At 40.1% G+C, this 22,100-nt stretch overlaps 1 protein-coding gene and 1 long non-coding RNA gene across 3 annotated transcripts in view; one reads left to right on the top strand and one right to left on the bottom strand.

The window, feature by feature from the left end:
* The window catches only part of LOC141572234 (uncharacterized), a 78,962-nt gene that overhangs the window by 34,440 nt on the left and 22,422 nt on the right, over window positions 1-22,100 (bottom strand). The window contains exon 3 of one of the 2 annotated variants that reach the window (XR_012497512.1): window positions 5,962-6,223. The exons of the other annotated variant lie outside the window; for it this stretch is intronic. This is a non-coding gene — a long non-coding RNA (uncharacterized LOC141572234). Of the gene's footprint in view, window positions 1-5,961; window positions 6,224-22,100 lie in introns of those variants that run through there. 2 annotated transcript variants of the gene reach the window in all.
* On the top strand, window positions 1,963-22,041 carry LYVE1 (lymphatic vessel endothelial hyaluronan receptor 1). The gene is made up of 6 exons (XM_019729117.2): window positions 1,963-2,419; window positions 5,545-5,716; window positions 5,826-5,965; window positions 12,924-13,223; window positions 13,896-13,974; window positions 20,621-22,041. The coding sequence occupies exons 1-6, from the start codon at window positions 2,335-2,337 to the stop codon at window positions 20,805-20,807; spliced, it is 963 nt and encodes a 320-aa protein (XP_019584676.2). The 5' UTR covers window positions 1,963-2,334; the 3' UTR covers window positions 20,808-22,041.

Here is a 22,100-nt window from a genome sequence, read left to right as displayed (position 1 = left end):
AAATTATTGGTTCTCCTTGATTACAGCACGAGCTGTTATTTTAGAAGGGGACAGTGCTGCTGCTAGCTCCTTTTCCATACCCACTGTTTCTCAAAATGGTGATGGGAGATTATCTGGCAATATTTGCTTCATAGCTCTCCACTTTAGCTTTAAGCTTTTGGCAACAAATTCTTCAGAAACTTATCTCGGGTGAGAGGCCTGGAAGCGCAAACTGAGCACAATTATGCTTAACAGGAGAGGCAACAAGTTCCCATCAAGCATTTCCAATCATATTCCAGTGGTGGCTTAACTTCTCTCAATAGGGATATCCAAAAAATAAGATTGTTTCCCCTTCCAGAAGCTCATTATCAAGTACTAGTACGGTCACGCAGACTACTTTTATCTAACAAGTCCCCTTCTAGGGAGATGGTTTCCAAAATTCAGGTCAAGCTTCTCATTTCTTATAAGCTATTTCTCCCATCCAAAGCTTTGCTTTCTGTGATTCATTTCCCACCCCCTGTCTTCCTTCCCTCTTTCTTTTTGTAATACTTGAGCAAACGCTTAAAGGCCAGCTCTTTTTCAGGCATGATGCTGGATGTTAAGGATAATGATGAAGAAGACATGATTCTTGCCTTCCTGGTACCTGGTTCCGTGGTGATAGTCATATATGTTTCTGGTGGACCCATAGCCTGGTGCTTGTGCTCAGTGAAGCAAGGAGGTCTAAAGACATTAAGATATTTAAATACTGGAGATACTTATTTCCCTGTGTTTGTGCAGAGCAGATTCTCCTTTCATTATTGGTATTTTCTGTACAGATATCTAACTTACGATGGATACCCTTTGTATGGAAGAGAACTAGTTATCCATACACTATGCCTATAAATAACATTCATTTTGGAGAAAATTCATAAACCTTTGCTCAAGGCATTACTCTCAAGTCAGAATTCCATAATTACTACGGAGGACAAACCACTGAAAATCCAGCTGGGAAAACAGAAAGTGCAGTCTGCTCATACACAGTACAGATAAACTCACATGTTAAGGATAATGATGAAGAAGACATGATTCCTGCCTTCCTGGTACCTGGTTCCGTGGTGATAGTCATATATGTTTCTGGTGGACCCATAGCCTGGTGCTTGTGCTCAGTGAAGCAAGGAGGTCTAAAGACATTAAGATATTTAAATACTGGAGATACTTAAGGGCTATCTCATGGTCTCTTAGAATTTCCCTGTGTTTGTGCAGAGCAGATTCTCCTTTCATTATTGGTATTTTCTGTTCAGATATCTAACTTACGATGGATACCCTTTGTATGGAAGAGAATTAGTTATCCATACACTATTCCTATAAATGACATTCATTTTGGAGAAAATTCATAAACCTTTGCTCAAGGCATTGCTCTCAAGTCAGAATTCCATAATTACTACGGAGGACAAACCACTGCAAATCCAGCTGGGAAAACAGAAAGTGCAGTCTGCTCATACACAGTACGGATAAACTCACATTCATCAAATGACAAAGGGGAAGTCTAAATTGACTTTTGGTCTACCAGAGAATGTATTTGGTCTGTAAAAGGAGTTATTAAAGAGTTATTATATAAAGGACCCCTGTAGTGATTTCTGTTGTAAAGTCAAAAACCCTTTCATAAAATGACTAATTTTGTAAATTGCCCCCCAGTCGTATTTTTCAATATGAATTTTTTTATGTGTCTGGTTTCTTTGAAGAAGGAATCACCTGTAGTGGTGTAGAAAATTTAAATGTATAAAAGAGGTCCCAAAGGGAGGCATGAAGACTCTGTCCTTGGTATTTAAATGGGCATTTGCTTTCATGAGCTTTAGCATCATTCCCCCACAGGTCACAAGAATATGCAGCTGGAAAAAGGCCCACTGATTGTGTGAGGAAAAGCACAATCCGTGCTCAATCTCCTTTAGAGACAGAGACATTCCTAGGCATATATAAACGCATGGGCTCTACAGGCAGTAACAATGAATGTGTGAGAACTGAGCTGGTGGGGGTGGTGGGCAGTGGCAGGGAATATGGGAATCGGGGAAACCTTCAGCAGTTCACACTGTGCTATCTGCCTTCCTCATTTCTGTGTTTTCTGAGTCAGCATTAGCTACATTTTCCAGAAAGCCATCCACAAAACATAGCCTGGCCAATCAAGGGACATCACTCATTTCCCCCAGCGAGCTTGTTAGAAGCTTGAAAGCAGGGAAATCCGGATGTCTCAGTTATGAAGTGGAACAGTGGGGGCCCCCACGTATTTCCAGAAGTCTCCATCCAGACTGGTGATTGCATGCTTTTGTTACTGCCTGTGGCTGTCTGAGGTGCTTCTCTGTCTCTGAAGAGGTTGGCACAATGGCCAAGTGCTTCAGCCTGGTGTTGCTTCTTGCCTCCATCTGGACCACAAGGCTCCTGGTCCAAGGCTCTCTCCAGGTAGAAGGTAGGTTTCTTAGCAGAATGCCAACCTGAGGCAAGGCAAGATCTTAAAACCTGTCCTAAGCCTACTAGGTTCTTGACTGTGGATTGCTGGGAGTGGGGGGCAATCCTCAATATCAACAGATCTAACTGGTAGTATTCGTCTGCCAGAAATGTTTTCAGTATATTGTCAACTTCACCAAAATTATTCACTTTTACCTTTTTGTTATCTTGACTTTTATTTTTGGTTATGGACTATTTTTAATGAGAATATTTTGAAACAAAACATTGAGGAGAGATCACTTGTTTTTAAGTGTTTCACTGAAGAAGAAATCATGACTGTGAAAATTTCTAAGCAATCACTAAGCCTGGGAAAAATGGCTAACTTTCACAGAATATTGTCCTATTTTATATTTTTGGAAGTGCCAATATAGTAATTTTAATTTCAATTTTACTATATTCATGGAATGCATATGTTTTTAAATGTGCAGTAAATAGGAAACTAACTGAAAAGAATTTGTGAAAGTATAGGTTTGAAAATTAGCCATCAGCTCTCTACCAAAGGAATGATTTGAAATTATTTCTGGGCTTTTGAGATGGCTAAATGGTAACCTCACTCTGCATCGTAGGCAAAAACTGTAACCACAAATCACTCATTACAGCCCTGGGAAAACGAAAATCTGAGCACTATGAAAGGAAAATTGTATGTTCCTGTGCTTGAGAATATCTCAAGAAGACATTTTATAGACAAAGAAACAGGTTCAGTGAGGCTAAGTGACTTGCCTAATGTCATCTAGGCAGTAAATAATAAAGCTTGGGTTTGAATTCAGCTCTGTGTGATTCCTAAGCATATACTATTTCTATTATGCCTATTGTTTCCTGAAAAATCTAAAGATTCCTGGGGTAGCCCTTGCATACCAGCTCCTTTTCTTTTGTCCTTAAATGAAACAGAAAAGCTTAAAATTGACTAATATTTGTTGACTGCCTACTACGGACCCAGTCTCTGCTAGGTACAAGTATCTAATTTAATTCTGACAAAAATTCTGTGAAGAAGATAAATCCATCCCCATTTTACAGATGAGAATGCTAGCTTGCCTGAGGTCCCACACCCAGTTAACAACAGAAGAAATAGTCAAAGCTGGATCTTTTACGAATAGGTCTATCATTACTCATAATATTAATATTTAGAGTAAAAGTGAGGTATGATGAGAGAGTATCAAGACCACTTTATAGTGTAATTAATAAACTTGCAAGTATTCCCAAAGAAGCAACCATTTGAGCAATAGCAAGCTCCTGGGCTAGATGAGTCAAATTCTAGGACAAATGGTGTGTTCCAAGAGTGCAGCTCTAGGGGTTTGTATGTGTGTGTGTGTGTGTTCGTCTTTCCCCTGGCACAGTGGGAAGCAGAACAGTGTCCTAGCTAAGAATTGGGATTTTAGAGTCTGTCATAAGTGGATTTGTACCCCAAAGTTACTGAATCTCTTCGAGCTTCAATTTTCTGTTAAAAGAGACAGGGTTTGGCACAGAGTAGCATTAACAGATTACAGAAGTTGGAATTAATATTCATATTAGCATTTACGTCAGTGTTGGTGTAGGTATTAGTATTAGTGCACATATTCATAAGAGACTGTTTTGTCATATTGGAGTATTGGTCTCTCTTTTGGTGAGAGCAGGATCTGGAAGCAAACAAGACCATCCACAAATACAGAGGGTGCCAAAAACATGTATACACATTTTAAGAAAGGAAAAAAACTCTTAAAAGTGTAATACTCAATATATACCGATAACAAAAGATAACTACAAGTCACGTTTGACTTCTGCAATTACAAGAGGTGCTCAAAGTGGTTACCCTCAGCATCCAGACACTTCTGATTACGGCGAACTACTGCTTGAGCAACATTGACCAAAGTGTCTACTTGTATACATTTTTTGGCACCCCCAGCATTGTACATCATATATAATTCCCTGCTCACAGCCCCCTGCTTCAGAGCACAGCCAGGTCACATGGAGGACTTGGAAATTCTCATTCTGTGTTTTCAAGAAGAAACTTCATTTAAATACCAACCTAGAAAGCGGTCAAAGCATTTGACTGAGCATCCGATGCCCAGATCTGTGAGCAAGCTTGGGAGATTGACATGCCCTTTTATGGACATTTGGGGATGAAGCCTAATAGGAATAATGTACCTGAATGAAATGCAACTCTCAATTTCATACAGGTCTATAAATCTCAGAACTCAGGGGGAAGGGATCAATAGAACCCTCAGATTCATTAGATTTTGAGTAAAATATTCGCATCTTAACTGTTCGACTGCCTCAGCTTCCCCAGGGAGACTATTAGAAGACTAAAACCAAAATGATTTAAAGATAACATAATAGTAATATTTATGATTTATTGAGCACATACTGCATAGCAGGCACTATGCTAAGCATTTTTATTTGAATTAACTCATTTAACTCTCACTACCTTATACGATAGATATTGTTACTCTCTATTGGGAACTGAGGTTCAAAGACATGAAGTAACTAGCCTAAGGTCACAGAATTTAGGCCAGATTCAAATCCAGGTCTGACTCTAAAATTCTACTTCCTTTATTTAGATTATCTGCCATGTAAGATTTACTGCCCACCTCCTCCAGGAATTTCTGAGTAAGCCTGCCCCCTACTGGTCAGAGAAGACCTGGGACTGAGAAAGCTCATGTTCTACCAAGTGCAACATTATTTAGCCCATCTCAGAAACAGCGGTGTCCCCAACCCACATTGATTTGGAGTATTGCTAATATTTTATTAACCAGAGACCTGAAGTCTATCTTCTCAAAGTCTCAGGCCCTTCATTTTATAAACTCCAAAAAGTTTGCAGCATCACCTAGACCCCACCCCAGGAACTGGTAGCTGAAGTCTCCATGGAATGAGCAAGGACCCTTAACGCAGTGGACTCGGATCTGATGATTAGTACAGATTGGGTCAAACCAAGCACCCACCTAACCCAGCAGGATGTTCTGGGGGGGAAACGTCTGGCCTGTGTCCTGTTATTTCTAAACTTCAATCCCAGCCAACATGACCTCACTGCTCTATCAAGACCATAATGTTCTACTAGGAAGGGGAGTGAGCAAGGACAGCAGCAAACTGAGGATCTATGTGATTCCTTTGCAGAGCTTACCCTCTCAGGTCCATGCAGAATTGTGGGGGTCACCCTTTTGACCAAAAAGACAGCTGAGCAGTTGAATTTCACAGAAGCCAACGAGGCCTGCAGGCTGATGGGACTAACTTTGGCGAGTAAAGACCAGGTTGAGGCAGCATGGAGATCCAACTTTGAGACTTGCAGGTGAGAAACAAGTGGATTCACAAACATGGCTGGAGCTCGTTGGGCTCTGTGTTCTTGCTCAGCCATAGAGATAAATGTATCCATTCAACTAATGTGTATTCTGTTACAGCTATGGATGGGTTGCAGATAAATTCTTAGTCATCCCTCGGATTTCCAAAAACCCCAAGTGTGGAAAGAACGGGATGGGTGTCCTGGTTTGGAGAAATTCACCCAGCCAAAAGTACAAGGCCTACTGTTACAACTCATCTGGTAAGTCAGACCTGCAGTCTCGCCATGTGGTATGTTTTCTCTGGGTTTCTCTAGCTCTATGATGTGTCTGAGAAGAGTGACCCTGAGCAGCAGCAGAAGCAATCATAGTGATGGCCATTTAATCACTCCAAGACTGATTCTGTGACCAGGCTAGAGGCGATAGTGTGCCCCTCCGAGGAAAAGTTTGGGATAATATGGTTGAATGGCAACATAAGGAGAGGGCATCCCAGGAGGCTCCATTATCTCCCCCACTCCATCCTATAAGATAAACAAAAAGAAGGAAAGGAAACATTCACTATGGACAAAGCAATGTACTAAATTATCTCACTGAAACTTGACAATCTCCCCATGAGGTATGCTTTATCACCCCCATCTTACAGGAAAGAACTTAGCTCAGAGGATGTAAGTACAGGTGTTTAAGATCTCATTATGACAAAGATTCAATCATAGGTAGGTCTTAGGCTAAAAACATGCTCTTTCCACTCTCCTACATTCTTTTACAGGAGAGGAAATTCAGATGCTGTATTTGACATTTTTTAGAGCAAGACCCGATCTCCATTTTCGGAAGGAAGGAGTTGAAGCCAGAAAGTAGGACTGATTTGCTCATAGTCACACAGTCACCCTTTTAACCTTGCTTGGACACTTTGGTTGCCTTAGCCGAAGTGCTTTGCCCACTCAGAGTTTTAAGTACTTTCTCAGAAAGGTTTTTCTTTTACTAAATACTTGTTCTCAGTTTGTCATAAGACCCTCTGTCTGGTTTATTACTCTTCACTCTTCATGCTTATTTCTTCACACAAACTCAAAAATCTGACCTTCTAAAGGTCAGACAGCTAAGTGGTCATATACGAGGATTAGATTCCAAAATCATCTGTAAGATCCAAGAGATAAATGTGCATCATGCATCAGGAACATTATGTTTCCCAAAGGCAGCATGGGGTCTAAGTAGTTCAGTGAGCCAGGGGCTTTGGCATAGCAAAGGCTCTGAAAGGCACTTTGTCCCCACCCCTCACTTCATGGATGAAATTACTCTAGCTCAGAATGGAGGTTTGGTTTGTTCCAAGTCCTATAGTCAGTAGGTGCAGAGTCAAGACTGTAACAGAAAGCTTCTGCCAACATTTTTTTCCACCATCATCCTCTCCTTTGCCTCTTCAGCCTATAGTCTTTGGCTGGAGAATTGGTGCTTCACATGCCTGCTTGTTTTTTAGCTGGCCCGTGCCTGTCAATGGCCGGGCCTTTTAACTGCCTGCCTGGCCTTCCTGCCAGCTCTCAATGTGATGATAGGATAAGCAGTCCTCTAGAGTCAACACAAAGGAGCCAGGGGAAGAGGACTTAGACTTGTGAGTTTCCCCATGGTTTCATTTAACTTGTACGTCTATGCCCCCCTATATTTCTTATATACTTAAAGTTAGGTCTAGAGGCTTAATTAAATACATGCTTGATATTTTTGGCAAAAATACTTCATAGATGATATCGTGCACTTTGGATCACATCCCAACAAAAGGTACTTAATGTCAGTATGTCCCACTATTAATACGTTAATTTTGATCATTTGAGTAAGGTAGTAACTGCTAGACCTCTCTAATGAACTCGTAAAGATGTTTTCCCTTTTGCAATAAGTAGGTAATCTATATTTTGGGTAGTAGGTAATCGATATTTTGGCACTATGCAAATATTCTGATCCCCAACTATCTTTTACCTAAGAATTTAAGCAGCCATTGGTGATCCTTGCTGGAACCAATTATTATATGGGGGGGGGGGTGTAGAAAAAAAGTTATTTTCTAAATCTATTCTTACTACATTAGCTGGCATCTTTGATAAAGAAGAATCTCTCTCTCTCTCTCTCTACACACACACACACACACACACAATCTCCTCCCTCTTATACTATCATAGATACATGGCATTTTACTTATTCTCTATGTTCAACATATTACAATCAATTTTACAATTTTAATTTTTTTTGATGCTCAAATTGTCCCAAATTTGGCAAGTGGGAGCCCCCTCTAGTTGACTTTTGTCCTTAATCCCATTAGTATTTGAGCAATTCCTTACTTTCTGGCATAGTAATAGACTCACTCTGTACTTTTTCTGTCCCAGACATGTTATCAGCCATTTATTTCTCCAAGGAGCCCAGGTTCGTTTTAATGGAGAATGTTAATTAGAAACCAAGATCTGGATGCAAGTTGTTCTCATTACTACTGGAAGTTTCATTGCTTCTCAGTCCTTTTTAGTGGACAGCTAAAATATATATATATTTAATATAAAATAAGTATATAATTAATATGTACTTAATATATACAATAAAATATATCAATACATATATTTCCTAGCTATCCAATAAAAAGGATATATATAGCCATATCTATATCTATATCTATATATCTATACTATTCATTTGCAACCTTAGGTGCTTCTGAGGTATAATCTGAAACTGGCCCCTGTATGCAAAGGGCAGGGAGAGACTAAGAAAAGAGGCAGACCAGATTGGTAGATGGCAGGTTTAATAAACAAGGAAACTTACTATGAGGCTTACCTTGGGCAGCTTCAAGATGAGTAGATTTCCTCATTGCCTGCCAGATTTGAAAAGTTTCTATAGAGGCCCTAATTGGGTTCACTCATGTACACAGAGGCCTTAACCGGGCTCAGTCACATACACCACCCACATGGTCTCAACAGCACCTTACTATCTCAGGGCTGTGTCCCTGGGCAGCTTCTAGCTCAGGAAAGGAAAGCAGAAAGCACTTTCCAAAGATGGTGAGGGGGTGAGAAGCCTCCAGTTGCCCAGGTCCAGCTCTCGGGTCAACTGACCGTCATATCCTCCTGATGATTTCCCCCAACACAAGCATATGTATACCGGGGGTGCCAAAAAAATGTGTACACATGACTTGTATTCATCTTTTGTTGTTGGTATATATTGAGTATTACAGTTTTTTAAATACAGTTTTTTTCTTTCTTAAAACGTGTATACATTTTTTTGGCACCCTCTATACATACCGGGGGTGCCAAAAACATGTATACAAGTGGACACTTTGGTCAACGTTGCTCAAGCAGTAGTTCGCCATAATCAGAAGTTTCTGGATGGTAACCACTTTGAGCACCTCTTGTAATTGCAGAAGTCAAATGTGACTTGTAGTCATCTTTTGTTATCAGTATATATTGAGTATTACAATTTTAATACGGTTTTCCTTTCTGAAAATGTGTATACATTTTTTGACACCCTCTGTATACACATATGCATGCATACATACATATATGTTGTAAAGTTATGGATTTCTTTTGATATTTCTAACTCAAATTTAACAATTCGAGTTTTTCCTTACTTTGTTTTATTTGTATTGCTTTTCTCTCTTATATGGAACATCTTAATTCCCAATAAATAATATGAATATAATTTCTTATTCTATAATAGTTTCAAAATTACAAAACCAACATTATTAGGAATAATAAATCTACTGAGTGGAATTTAAGATTTCTTTGCGTTTCTTTTATCTTAGAAGATATCCCTCTAAAGATGTACTGTCAGAGAATTGTATACAAAAGTGAATTGTGTCACTATATTATCGGCTTGAAATAAATTAGATTCACATGCTTCTGTTTGCCACTTTTGTGAGGATCAGAGTTACACTAACCCTCATTCTAATGCTAATCCTAAACTTACCTCATGTTTCTTTGGTTTTGCAACTTCCTTTTTTATTACTATCTTGTGAGGTCTGAGGATCAGAGTAACTTCAACCCTGACCCCTAACCATATCCAATTTGTCTTTCCGATTGCTATCTTTGTGAGCTTTGGGGATCAAACCAAAATTCTTTGAAAGCTCTGCATGTACCATCTTTTCTATGCTGTTCCCTCTGCCACGGTACCCATCCTCTTCGTCACCTGGCTAACTCCTACTCTATTCAAATCTCAAGGACATCTTCTCCAGGAAGCCCTCCTGTACGCTCTACTCTTAACTTTCCTCTTAGACTATAACCCCACTCTGTTTAATCAGAGTACCAGCACGTTCTAGAGAAATATATATTTATAGATTGAAGGGAAAGGAGAGCCAGGTCCTAACACTTCCAAGTGAGGTATACTGTGCCCTTAACCAGTTAAGGATCATGGGACCAGACTGTTGCTGCTCCCTCACACGATGGCCTTCTCGGCTATACTTAATGTACAGAGAGGCAAAGGAAACTATTTCTTCCAGATCTTATCTATTCTGCCCATACATTGTGCTAAGTCCTACACGTTTACTATCTCATTAAATCCTCAGCAAAATGACACAAGTGTATCATTTCTACTTTTCAGGAGAAGTAGCTGATGGTTAGAGAGTACCATGCTGTGGTCACAGTCAATGAGGGAAAGAGCCAGGATTTAAATCTTAAATCATGTTACTTCCATGTAGCACTTTCCCATGGTGATGACATCAATAATACAGGCCTGGGGTGTGTCCCAGGCATCCATATTTTTTTAAAGCTCCCCAGATGAGTGTAACCCATGGCCAGGGTTGAGAATCACTTTTCCCTAAAAGAGCTCTAAGATCTAAACTCTAGGATTCCAGACTCTTCTGGATTCACCCATTTCTGTGCAGTTGCAATCATCTCCTTCTTTACTACTGGATTGTACTCTCTCCCTTCCGTATTTCATCCTTCACACACCTCCACTAATAATGATGTTACTCCTCTGCCTCAAAGACCTGGATAACTTCCTATTTGAGAATGTGATGTAAATAAACTAGGAAGACTTTTTCACGTAAAAGTGGGCATAGATGAGGACTTTTGTATATCCGTAGGGAGGTTTGTGGACCCCAGTCAAAAATTCCTTTTCTTACAGAATAAATTCCAAATTCTTTAACATGGCAATCACGAGTCTCAATACTCTGGCTCCAAACAATCTTCCCAGTCTCATCTCTTGCTTGTAGTCTTTCATGCTCCCAATCATACACACCCCTTACTCTCCAGCCACATTATGCCCCTTCTCATTTTTCTAACATAACTACACTTTCAACCTTCTGGATTCTTCGATCATGCTATTCCTATTGACTGGGACATTCCATCCCTCCTCTATACCATACTAGATGTACTCCTCTCTTCCCACCATGAGGACTTTTTTTTTTCCCTCCATCAAACATGCTTTCATTACACTTTGGTCTCTTGAACTTCCTGTTCCCTTTACTTGCAATGCTTTTGCCCTAGATCTTCAATGACTGGCTACATTTCATCATTCAGATCTCAGCTTAAGTATCACCTCCCCAATGAGATTTTCTCTTATCACCCTATCCAGAGCTCTCTGTCCCCTGCTCCCCACCCCTTCCAGTTTAATCCTTATCCTGTTCAATTTTCTTCTCTACATTTACCATCCTCTGATTTTCTGGCTTATTTATTTGTTACCTCTATCCTTCCAGTAGCATACAAGCCCCTTACAAGCAGAGACTTGGTCTTGTTTGCACCACATCCCTGGCACCTAGAACAGTGCCTGCACAGAGTTGGAGTTCAATAAATATTTGTTGAATGAATACATTAGCCCTCCACACCTTGCCCAAATGCCATATCCTCTGTGAATCCCCAGTGCTCTCGCCCTGTCCTTATCAGAGTACAATATTTCTGTCTTCCCAGAAACAGGAACCATGCCATATTGGTCTCTATATTTTCAGTTCCCAACACAATATATTATGCTCAGTATGTTTTTCAATCCTTGATATTTTAAAAAATTTTCATTTTCTGAGGCAAGAACTCAGCATGTGCTCAAAAATGGGAAATGTAGCTAAAAGTTCAGGGCAAATAAAGTCAAGGATGATGCCTATTTGAATAGAGGTATTTTCAAAGTAAAATGAATAGTATAAAATTCTGACTGAATACATGTGTAGTCAAATGTTTTATCATTAGTATTATATCTATGACCTTGATTGATAATTTAATTTCAAAAATGAATGGAAAAACTTTTCTTCATAGCTAACATTCCAGCTGATGCTACCCACTGCCACAAATACCTAGGGATTTTAGACAGATGCAAATCCATATTATAACATATTCACGGTGCTGCCATTTACTAGCTCTGTGACTTTGGACAAGTCATTCAATTTCTCCCAACTTCAGTTTCCTCCTATATAAATGATGGTTCAATAAAATTGTCAAATGAAGTGCTATGGTTGACTCAGAGCAAGATGCTCAACAAATGTTAGTTTCCTCTCTACCACATTCAACAGATTGTAAAGCAAGCCTATATCTCTCCCTTAATGTACCCCTCCCCTCTTTTTTTTTTTTTTTTTTTTTTTATGAGCAGAGAGAAATCTGGTTTTAGTAGACCTTTGTCCTGAAGTGGTGTCATGTGTGTACGAGAGTATATTTGGTCTCCCTATCTACTCCTTCCTTTCACTTTTCCTTCCTCCCTTTATTTATCAAATATTGAGCATATACTATGTGCCAGGTATAGTGCACATGTCATGATGACCAGGACAGACCAGTGGGGAGGAGTGTAATGAGAACAGTGACAAGGGAAATAAACAGAGATATAAGAACATATGCCTAGGGACCCAATCTAGTCATCAAGTCTGACCAAGAAAGAGACGTTCAATCTGAGACTCGAAGGACAAGTAAGAGTTAGCTAAATAAAGAGAGGGCAAAGAGTCTTACAGGTGAGAAAAGCATGATGGTCAAAAGCTTGTGAGAGATGTGAGAGGAAGCATATCAACGAACTGTAGGAATTTCAATATGGCAGGTGGAAAGAGAGAAAGATTGATCACATGAGGCTCTCCATGTCAGCAAGGGTCAGATCATGGATGGCCTTATAGGCCATGCAGCAGAGAAAGTGACTGAAGTATTCTAATGAAGGAAGCGATCTCATTAGCTTTATATTTTTGTAAGACCATTCCAGCTGCAGGATAAAGAGATTTGTACAGGAGCAAGACTAGAGGCAGGAAGACCAATTAAGAGGCTGTTGCAGTACTTACTTATTATTTCATTTTTCCCTCTTCAACAGATACTCGGATTAACTCATGCTTACCAGAAACTGTCATCACCAAAGATCCCATAGTCAACACTCAAACTGAAACATACACAACAGAAATGACTGGCAGCGACAGTATATACTCATCATCATCTACTGATGTACCTTACTCTCTTACACATACTCCTGTTCTGGCTTCGACTTCTACTCCACGGAAAAGAAAATTAATTTGCATAACAGAAGCTTTTATGGAAACTATCACCACATCTACAGAAACTGAACCATATATTGAGTATAAAGCAGCATTCAAGAATAAAGATGTCGGGTTTGGAGGTAAAGTTTTCTGTGTGTGCATTGTGTGTGTGTGTGTGTGTGTGTGTGTGTGTGTGTGTACGCACATGAACATTTATATAACAGACAATACATAGAAACTAGGCTTTTTCCAGCCTAGTATTATATGGAGCTGCCAAATACAAATAGTAAAAGCTTATTGCAAACTCAATCTTCATAAAGTCATAGAATTTGAGGTCTCTAAAAAACCTTAATGATTAAACTAAAAATCATGAGTGCAAAATAGTTTCACTTTTAAAACTCAAAGACTTTTAAAAATAAATTACAATCTATTAATATATAGAAGTTTTTTTTAAAATAGACACCTTAAATGCCTATGATTAAAAAGTTTATTTTCTTAGTTAAAAGTAAATGTCTTACATTTAATTAGCTCCAAACTTATCATCTCAAAGCCACAGAGAGAAAATAGACTCTGTCATATTGCAACTTATAGAGTAGAGAGAATATGAGAGGGAAGGCCAAGGACTCTATAGGCAAGAAGCAAAGATGCAGATGTGGGCACAACACCCTAAGAGGCCCCAATAAGATCAAAGAGAAGGCTTTCCTCCTTCAATATCTGTTGTCTTAATAATGTGTAAAAAAGAATCATTAGAAGACTAGTGCCCAATAATGTACAAGCAATGGACCAACAGGCCATGTCTCTGTTTCCTCCAGGTGTTCCCACGACTCTGCTAGTGCTTGCACTCCTCTTCTTTGCTGCTGCAGCTGGTCTCGCAGTTTGCTACGTCAAAAGGTGGGGTTATTAGCACTCATTACTCTTGTAATCTTTGTTATACCCTTATCTTGTGTTTTTTCCAGGGTCATTATTGGCATTTTTCTGGTCAACATAGAGATGGAAATCCTCTTATACTGTAAATTTTCTCCCTCACATGACCTCTCCTCCCTGCCACCTAACCCAGTCTTTCCTACTATTTCAGCACATGCCTGTCATCCAGGCTTTAGATATAGGTTAATGGCTGTCCCTTTAAAAATCAAGAAATAAAGATTCTGGTCAAGAGAAGATAAGTGCCGTTCTTGCCTCCTCTCATGACCACATCAAAATGACAACTAAACTATAAAACAACCATCATTAAGAATTGCCTGAAGTCTAGCTGAACTGAAGCCCTACAACTAAAGACATACAGAAAAAGCCACCTCAAGACTGGTAGGAGGAGCAGAGTCGCGGAATGGGTTGGTCTCACACCCCCATGTTACCATTGAAAATTGGGAGGGATATCTTAGCTGCAGTATTCCTCCCCTCCCCCCACACCCCTCTGGAGGAGTAAGGGGTCCCAGCCCCCTATCAGGCTCCCCAGCCCAGGGTTCCAGTGCTGGGAAGAGAAATCCCCATAAGTTCTGGCTGTGAGAACCAGCAGAGATTGTGGCTGAGTGAGACAAGAGTGGCTGCAGTCCCAGGTGCTCCAGTTAAAGGGCCCTCACCCGGACTTACTCAATAATGGACACACTCACTCTGAGCCCCAGCACTGGGGCAGCAACTCAAAAGTTTCCAAGGACATATGAGAAGGAACTGAATTGTTTGGCTTCAGGGCAAGGATTGGAGGGGCAGCTTTCCTATGGATGGAGGAACTGGGAGAAGCCATTGCTTCTTTGTTGAGTCCTGCCCCTTCCCAGTGTGTGGACTCTGGTGGCTGCCATATCTGAGTCTCCATGAACCTGGCTAACACTGTTCATTTGCCTTGCCCAGGTGATTCCCTGAGAACCTGCCCCACCCAACCTGCTAACCCATCCAAGCCACTTCGTGTCTTTTATGTACAAACAGCTCATGCAGTGGACTTTTCTAAAACCTCTCAAAGGTTCACAAAACACAAACAAGCAGTTTCTGGCTTCAGCATGTTCCTATACCTCTGGCTGAGCAGCCCTAAGCCAGGCACTAGCAACAGCCAGCCTAGTTCACAGCTTGGCCTCGCAAGGCACCTCCAAGGCCAGCGTGAGTGGCAGCCATCTGCAGATTGCCTTGTGGTTCATGCCAGGTGACCCCAGGCAGGGCACACTGCCCTGGCTGTGGCTGAACTTTGCTTGTGTCAGATCCCCTACTAGGAGGCCCTGGAGCTGGTACACCTAGTGGCCAGCTTTGGACTGAGCCCTGAGCATCACCTGGCTGCCTCCAAGGACAACACACCCAAAGGAAAGACTAGACAGGCACCAGAGTCCACCTAAAGTGAATACTGCTCTGTGGGCTCAGCCCCTGCACAATAATCCCTTCACTGTAGTCATGGCCAGTCCTCACAACCAATCAGCCTAAGAGTCAATTCCTCCCACTGACATGCATACAGAAACCAAGGCTCAACTACAACAGGAGGGTACACACAGTCCACATAAGGGACACACCTGGAAGTGACCAGGGAGACTGTGCTACTTGGCCCCCCAGGACACCTACTACATAAGGCTACTCTATTAAGACCAGGAGGCATAGAATTGAGTAAGTCCATGTGAGGGCCCTTTAAGAGGAGCACCTGGGACTGCAGCCACTCTTGTCTCACTCAGCCACAATCTCTGCTGGTTTTCACAGCCTGAACTTATGGGGACTTCTCTTCCCAACACTGGAACCCTACATAGCTACTTTATTAAGACCAGGAGTTACATAAGACCTATGTACTACATAGAAACAAACACAGGAGGAAGCCAAAATGGGGAGACAAAGAAACATGTCCCAAATAAAAGAATAAAACAAGGCTCCAGAAAAAGAACTAAACAAAATGGAGACAAACAATTTATCAGATGCAGCATTCAAAATACTAGTTAGAAGGATGCTCAATGATCTCAGGGAAAACTTCAACAAAGAGATAGGAAACATAAAAACAGAGATAGAAAACATAAAAAAGAACCAGTCAGAAATAAATATAATAATTGAAATGAAAACTACATTAAAGGGAATCAATAGTATGTTGGATGAAGTAGAAGATCAAATCAATGATTTAGAAGATAAGGTTGCAGAAAACACCCAAACAGAACAGCAAAAAGAAAAAAAAATCCAAAAAAAAAATGAGGATAGTTTAAGGGACCTCTGGGACAACATCAAGCATATGAATTGCATCATAGTGGTACCAGAAGGAGAAGAGAGAGAGAGCAAAGAATTGAAAATCTATTTGAAGAAATAATGACAGAAAACTTCCCTAATCTGGTGAAGGAAATAGACGTACAAGCCCAGGAAGTGCACAGCGTCCCAAACAAGATGAACCCAAAGAGGCCCACACCAAGACACATCCTAATCAAAATACCAAAGGTTAAAGACAAAGGAAAAATCTTAAGAGAGACAGAGAGCCAATATGACAGAGTAGATAAACACTGTGTCTGCCTCCTGTGAACATATTAAAATTACAACTAAATTATAGAACAATCAATCTGGAGAACCATCTGAAGTCTAGCTGAACAGAAGTTTTATAACTAAGGATATAAAGAAAAAGCCATGTCAAGATGGGTAGGAGGGGCAAAGACATGAAATGGGCTGACCCCAAACCTCCGTGTGGTGGATGAGAATCAGTAGGGATATCTCCACTGCAGAAGTTCCCCCTGGAGGAACAAAGGACCCCAGCCCCACACAAGGCTCATCAGCTTGGAGTACTTGTACCAGGAAGAGGAGCCACCACAACATCTGCCTGTGAAAAACAGTGGGGATTCCAACCATCTGAGTGGGACTGAATGAGGCAGGAAACCCACGTGTTCTTTTAAAGGGCCCATGCACAGACACTCTCACTCCCAGGCACTTTGGGCTCCAGCAGAGGGACAGTAACCCAGAGGTGTCAGAAATATGGGGGGCCAGACTGAGTTATATGGCTTCTGAAAATTGCTGGAGAACAGTCAGCATTTTCCCTGTAGGGGGTCCTTCTCCCATGAAGCCAGCAGGCTGGTGTCATCTTTCCTGTGTTGAGCCCTTGCCCCATGCTCTTGGCCAAATCTGAATCTGATTGGTCTGGTGGGCTCTGCTCATTCCACCCTGTTGAATCTGCTTGGACCCACCCTACTCAACATCCGAACAGTGGAGACACTTTTTCCACGAGCAGCCAGCCCTGCCTGAATTGCACTCTTTCTTGGAAAAACTATCAGAGGTGACAGGACCCAAGCGGGCAACAACTGGACTTTATGTGCTCTGAGACTTTTGCTGAGTAGCTTCAGGCTCTGCACCGGCACTAAACCAGAATCTACATTAACCTGGTGGCCACAACTCTTCCCACTCTAGTGACTCCCTGAGACCCTGCCTCACCCACCTTATGTACCAAACAAGGCTCTTTCAGTGGTTGAACCTTAATGAAGATAACTTAAGAGATCTCTGAGACAACATCAAATGTAACAACATTTGCATCATAGGGGCACCAGAAGAAGAAAGAAAGCAAGGGATTGAGAACCTATTTGAAGAAATAATGACTGAAAACTTTCCTATCCTGACAAAGGAAATAGAAATACAAGTCTGGGAAGCACACAGTCCCAAACAAGATGAATCCAAACAGGCCCACACCAAAAAACATTATAATTAGAATGATACACGTTAAAGACAAAGAGAGAATCCTAAAAGCAGCAAGAGAAAGGCAACTAGTAATTTATAAGGGAGCTCCCATAAGACTCTCACCTGATTTCTCAACACACACTTTGTAGGCCAGAAGGGATTGGCACAAAATATTCAACGTAGTGAAAACCAAGGACCTACAACCAAGACTACTCTACCCAGCAAGGCTATCATTTAAAATTGAAGGCCAGATAAAGAGTTTCTCAAACAAGAAAAAGCTAAAGGAGTTTATTACCACCAAACCAACATTACAAGGACTATTGTAAAGAGAGACTTCTTTAAGATGGAAAAAAAAATGATCAAAATTATAAATAACAAAATGGCAATAGCTACATATCTATCAACAATTATTTTCAATGTGAATGATCCAATCAAAAGACATAGGAGGGCTGAATGGATAAGAAAACAAAACCCTTACATATGCTGCCTATAAGAGAATCACTTCAGATTGAAACACACACATAGATGGAAGGGCAAGGGATGAAAAAAGGTATGTCATGAAAATGGAAATGAAAACAAACAAACACACAAACAAAAGCTGGGGTAGCAATACGTATACCCGACAAAATAGACTTTAAAACAAAGGCTTTTACAAGAGACAAAGAAGAAACCAGTAATCCCAATTCTGGGTATTTATCTGTAGAAACCCAAAATGCTACTTCAAGAGGACGTTTGCATTGCAGCATGTTCATTGCAGCATTATTACAATGGCCAAAATGTGGAGGCAGCCTGTGTTTGTCAATGGAACAATGGATAAAGAGGAGGTGGTACACATACAGAGGATGCCAAAAAAATGTATACACATTTAAAGAAAGGAAAACTGTATTAAAATTGTAATACTCAACATATACTGATAACAAAAGATGAATACAAGTCATGTTTGACTTTGCAATTACAAGAGGTGCTCAAAGTGGTTACCATCAGTGTCCAGACACTTCTGATTATGGCAAACTGATTATGTTGCTGCTTGAGCAACATTGACCAAAGTGTCCACTTATATACATTTTTTGGCACCCCTGGTATACAATGGAATATTGTTCAGCCATGGATGGGAATGGATTGTTGCCACCTGTGGCAGCATGGATAGATCTGGAGGGTATTGTGTTGAGTGAAGTATGTCAGACAGAGAAAGACAGATGCAATGTGATTTCACTTAATATGTGGAATCTAAAGAACAAAATAAACAAACAAAGCAGAAACAAACACATAGATACAGAGAACATTTTGATGGATGCCAGATAGGAAAGGGGGTTGGGGGTGTGGGTGAAAAAGGGGAAGGGATTAAAAAGTACAAATTGGTTGTTACAAAGTAGTCATGGGATGTAGAGTATAGCATAATGGATACAGTCAATAATATTATAATAACTATGTATGGTATAAGATGGGTACTAGACTTATTGGGGTGATAGATGGCAGGGGGCTGGGGGCAGTGTGAAAAAGGTGAAAGGATTTAGAAGTACAAATTGGTAGTTACAAAATAGTCATGGGGATATAAAGTAAAGCATAGGGAATATAGTCAATGATATGGTAATAACTATGTATAGTGCCAGGTGGGTACTAGACTAGTCAGGGAGATCATTTTTTAAATTATATAAATGTCTAACCACTATACTGTACACCTGAAATATTAGGTTGGTGCAAAAACAATTGCAATTTTTGCAATTGTTTTAACTTTTTAAACCGCAATTACTTTTGCACCAACCTAATAAATATAAAATAATATTGAATGTCAACTGTAATTGAAAATTTTTTAAATGGAGGAAGAAAGGTGAAGGGGAATAAGAGGTTCAAATTTCCAGGTATAAAATAAATAAGACATGGGGATGTAATGTAGCATAGGAAATATAGTCAATAATATTTTGATGGCATAGTATGGTATGAGATGGTTGCTGGACTTATCATGATGATCACTTCTTTAGGTATATAAATGTTGAATAACTATGATATGATGTACACCTGAAAATAATATAATATTGTATGTTAGCTATATTTTAATAAAAATCTTAAAAAATAAAAATCAAAAACTATAAATTGTTTTTAAAAAAAGAAAAAAGAAAAGATTGACATCTAGGGAAAAATGTATATGCTTTATTTGCTTTTTTGTTTTTAACCCTTTTTTTTAAAAAAAAGATTTTATTGGGGAAGGGGAACAGGACTTTATTGGGGAACAGTGTGTACTTCCAGGCCTTATTTTTTTTTTTCCAAGACAAATTGTTGTCCTTTCAATCTTAGTTGTGGAGGGTGCTGTTCAGCTTCAAGTTGTTGTCCTTTCAGTCTTAGTTGTGGAGGGCACAGCTCAGCTCCAGGTCCAGTTGCCATTTTTCTAGTTGCAGGGGGCACAGCCCACCATCCCTTGTGGGAGTCGAACCAGCAACCTTGTGGTTGAGAGGACACATTCCAACCAACTGAGCCATCCGGGAGCTCAGTGGCAGCTCAGCTCAAGGTGCCGTGTTCAATCTTAGTTGCAGGGGGCGCAGCCCACCATCCCTTGCGGGAGTCGAGGAATTAAACTGGCAACCTTGTGGTTGAGAGCCCACTGGCCCATGTGGGAATCGAACCGTCATTCTTCGGAGTTAGGAGCATGGAGCTCTAACTGCCTGAGCCACCCAGCCGGCCCTATATTTGCTTTTTGATTCTTTGCTTTTGGTGGGAGGGTTGTGAGGTCAGCCTAAAGTTTGGCCTGTGAGCTTACTAACCCATTTAATGATTCCATTAGTTCAGATACGTTAATGTATCTGAGTGTGCATGTGTTAACATCTCTCTTAAATAAAGGTATCCAGAGTACTGTGTCAATGCGGCCATCACAGACAAAGCATTATCTACTTTTATATGTGTTAAATAGGAGTCTCTCACTCTAACTTTATGTTTATGCCTACAGGTATGTGAAGGCCTTCCCTTTTACAAACAAGAATGAGCAGAAGGAAATGATTGAAACCAAAGTAGTAAAGGAGGAGAAGGCTGATGACGGAAACCCTAATGAGGAATCAAAGATAACTGATAAAAAGCCAGAAGAGCCCAAGAGTCCACCGAAAACTACAGTGCGATGCCTGGAAGCTGAAGTTTAGATGAGAAAGGAGAGAACACAGCCAAGGCTGATTTTCTTTCCTGATGCATATCCTGGTCCCAGATGGGGAAATGAAAAGGGCCAAAGAACCAAACAAGAAAGTCCAGCCTTGCTTCCTAACTGGAATCAGCTCAAGTCTACCTTTGGACTATGTAGGCAACCAAAGGGAATTCCCTTCTTCTTACTGTAATCCTTTCTGGATCCTATCCTTCTACCTCCAAAGCTTCCCACAGCCTTTCTCACCTGGTTATGTCCTAATAATATCCCAGTGGGAGAAAAGAGCTTTGCAAAGCACAAGGATCTAAAACAGCTAATCAGACCACATTTGTAAAGAGGCCTCTGGGCTGGCTGACAATAGGTGAGTTCAGAGCCACGAAACCAGAGACCAAGGCTTTCTTTATTGACTCCACAGCCCAGATCCCTCTACTGCTCTGAAAAGAAAACATTCACACCACCTGGCATATCCTTCTGAGACAGGCAAGAGCAAAAGAAGGAAGGAAAAGTTTAGCAACTGAAGGCCATAGAGATTCCCGTGACTTGAGACCTAATCTCTGTAAAGCCAAAACAAATAGAGAAAAAGAATGAGGCCAAGGATATCGACAGCATATTATCAGCAGGGACTATAAATACAGACAGGGTCAAATTATTCATCTCAATAATTTGAGTAGGAATCACTGTTTAGAACACATCCACTTTCTTTTCTGTCTCTCCTGCTGCTGCTATTTTCTCCAGAAGAATATAGTTTTACAAGAAACAAAACAAAACCCTGCTACAAATTTCTATTTTTATCTGAGTTATAGAAATTATTACTGCGGAAAATTACTGTGTTAAAAGTCAATATAATTTAACAAACATTTGCTGAATACCTACTATACGTAAGGCTCTGTGCAAGATATTACATTCTGTAATTGAATATTATTCATTAAGAGATTGCATATAATGATGTCTGAAGCTAATATTTATCAGTTTTGATATTCCTGGCTTAACCACTTCCAAAACTATGTTTTTGCTGAGACTAATCTATTAATTATTTTCTCTAATAAAGCAACCATTATAACCTTAATTTATTATTAACATACATACAAAGTACATTATTAACTTTACACACCAAAGCACATTTTTCATGTCATTAACAAATGTATCACTATCTATCCTTTTTCTAGCAAGAAGAGCCTGAAAGGTGCAGAAATATTTGTAAATATTTGTGCTGAAAAATAAAAGCATTTAGAAACCTTCTTTGTTCTATTATTTATATAGATGTATTACACCTTTCATGAAAAATTAAAGTAATCCA

Source organism: Rhinolophus sinicus, linkage group LG06, assembly GCF_036562045.2.
Source record: "Rhinolophus sinicus isolate RSC01 linkage group LG06, ASM3656204v1, whole genome shotgun sequence".
NCBI classification, from domain to species: domain Eukaryota; kingdom Metazoa; phylum Chordata; class Mammalia; order Chiroptera; family Rhinolophidae; genus Rhinolophus; species Rhinolophus sinicus.
Note: the sequence above shows the minus strand (reverse complement) of the source record. Positions and strands in the feature narration are given on the sequence as shown.

Coding starts and splice junctions, on each gene's coding strand:
- LYVE1 (XM_019729117.2), top strand. CDS start 2,335: ATGGCCAAGTGCTTCAGCCTGGTGTTGCTTCTTGCCTCCATCTGGACC. Junction 5,717..5,825: donor TCCAACTTTGAGACTTGCAG/GTGAGAAACAAG, acceptor ATTCTGTTACAG/CTATGGATGGGTTGCAGATA. Junction 5,966..12,923: donor CTACTGTTACAACTCATCTG/GTAAGTCAGACC, acceptor CCTCTTCAACAG/ATACTCGGATTAACTCATGC.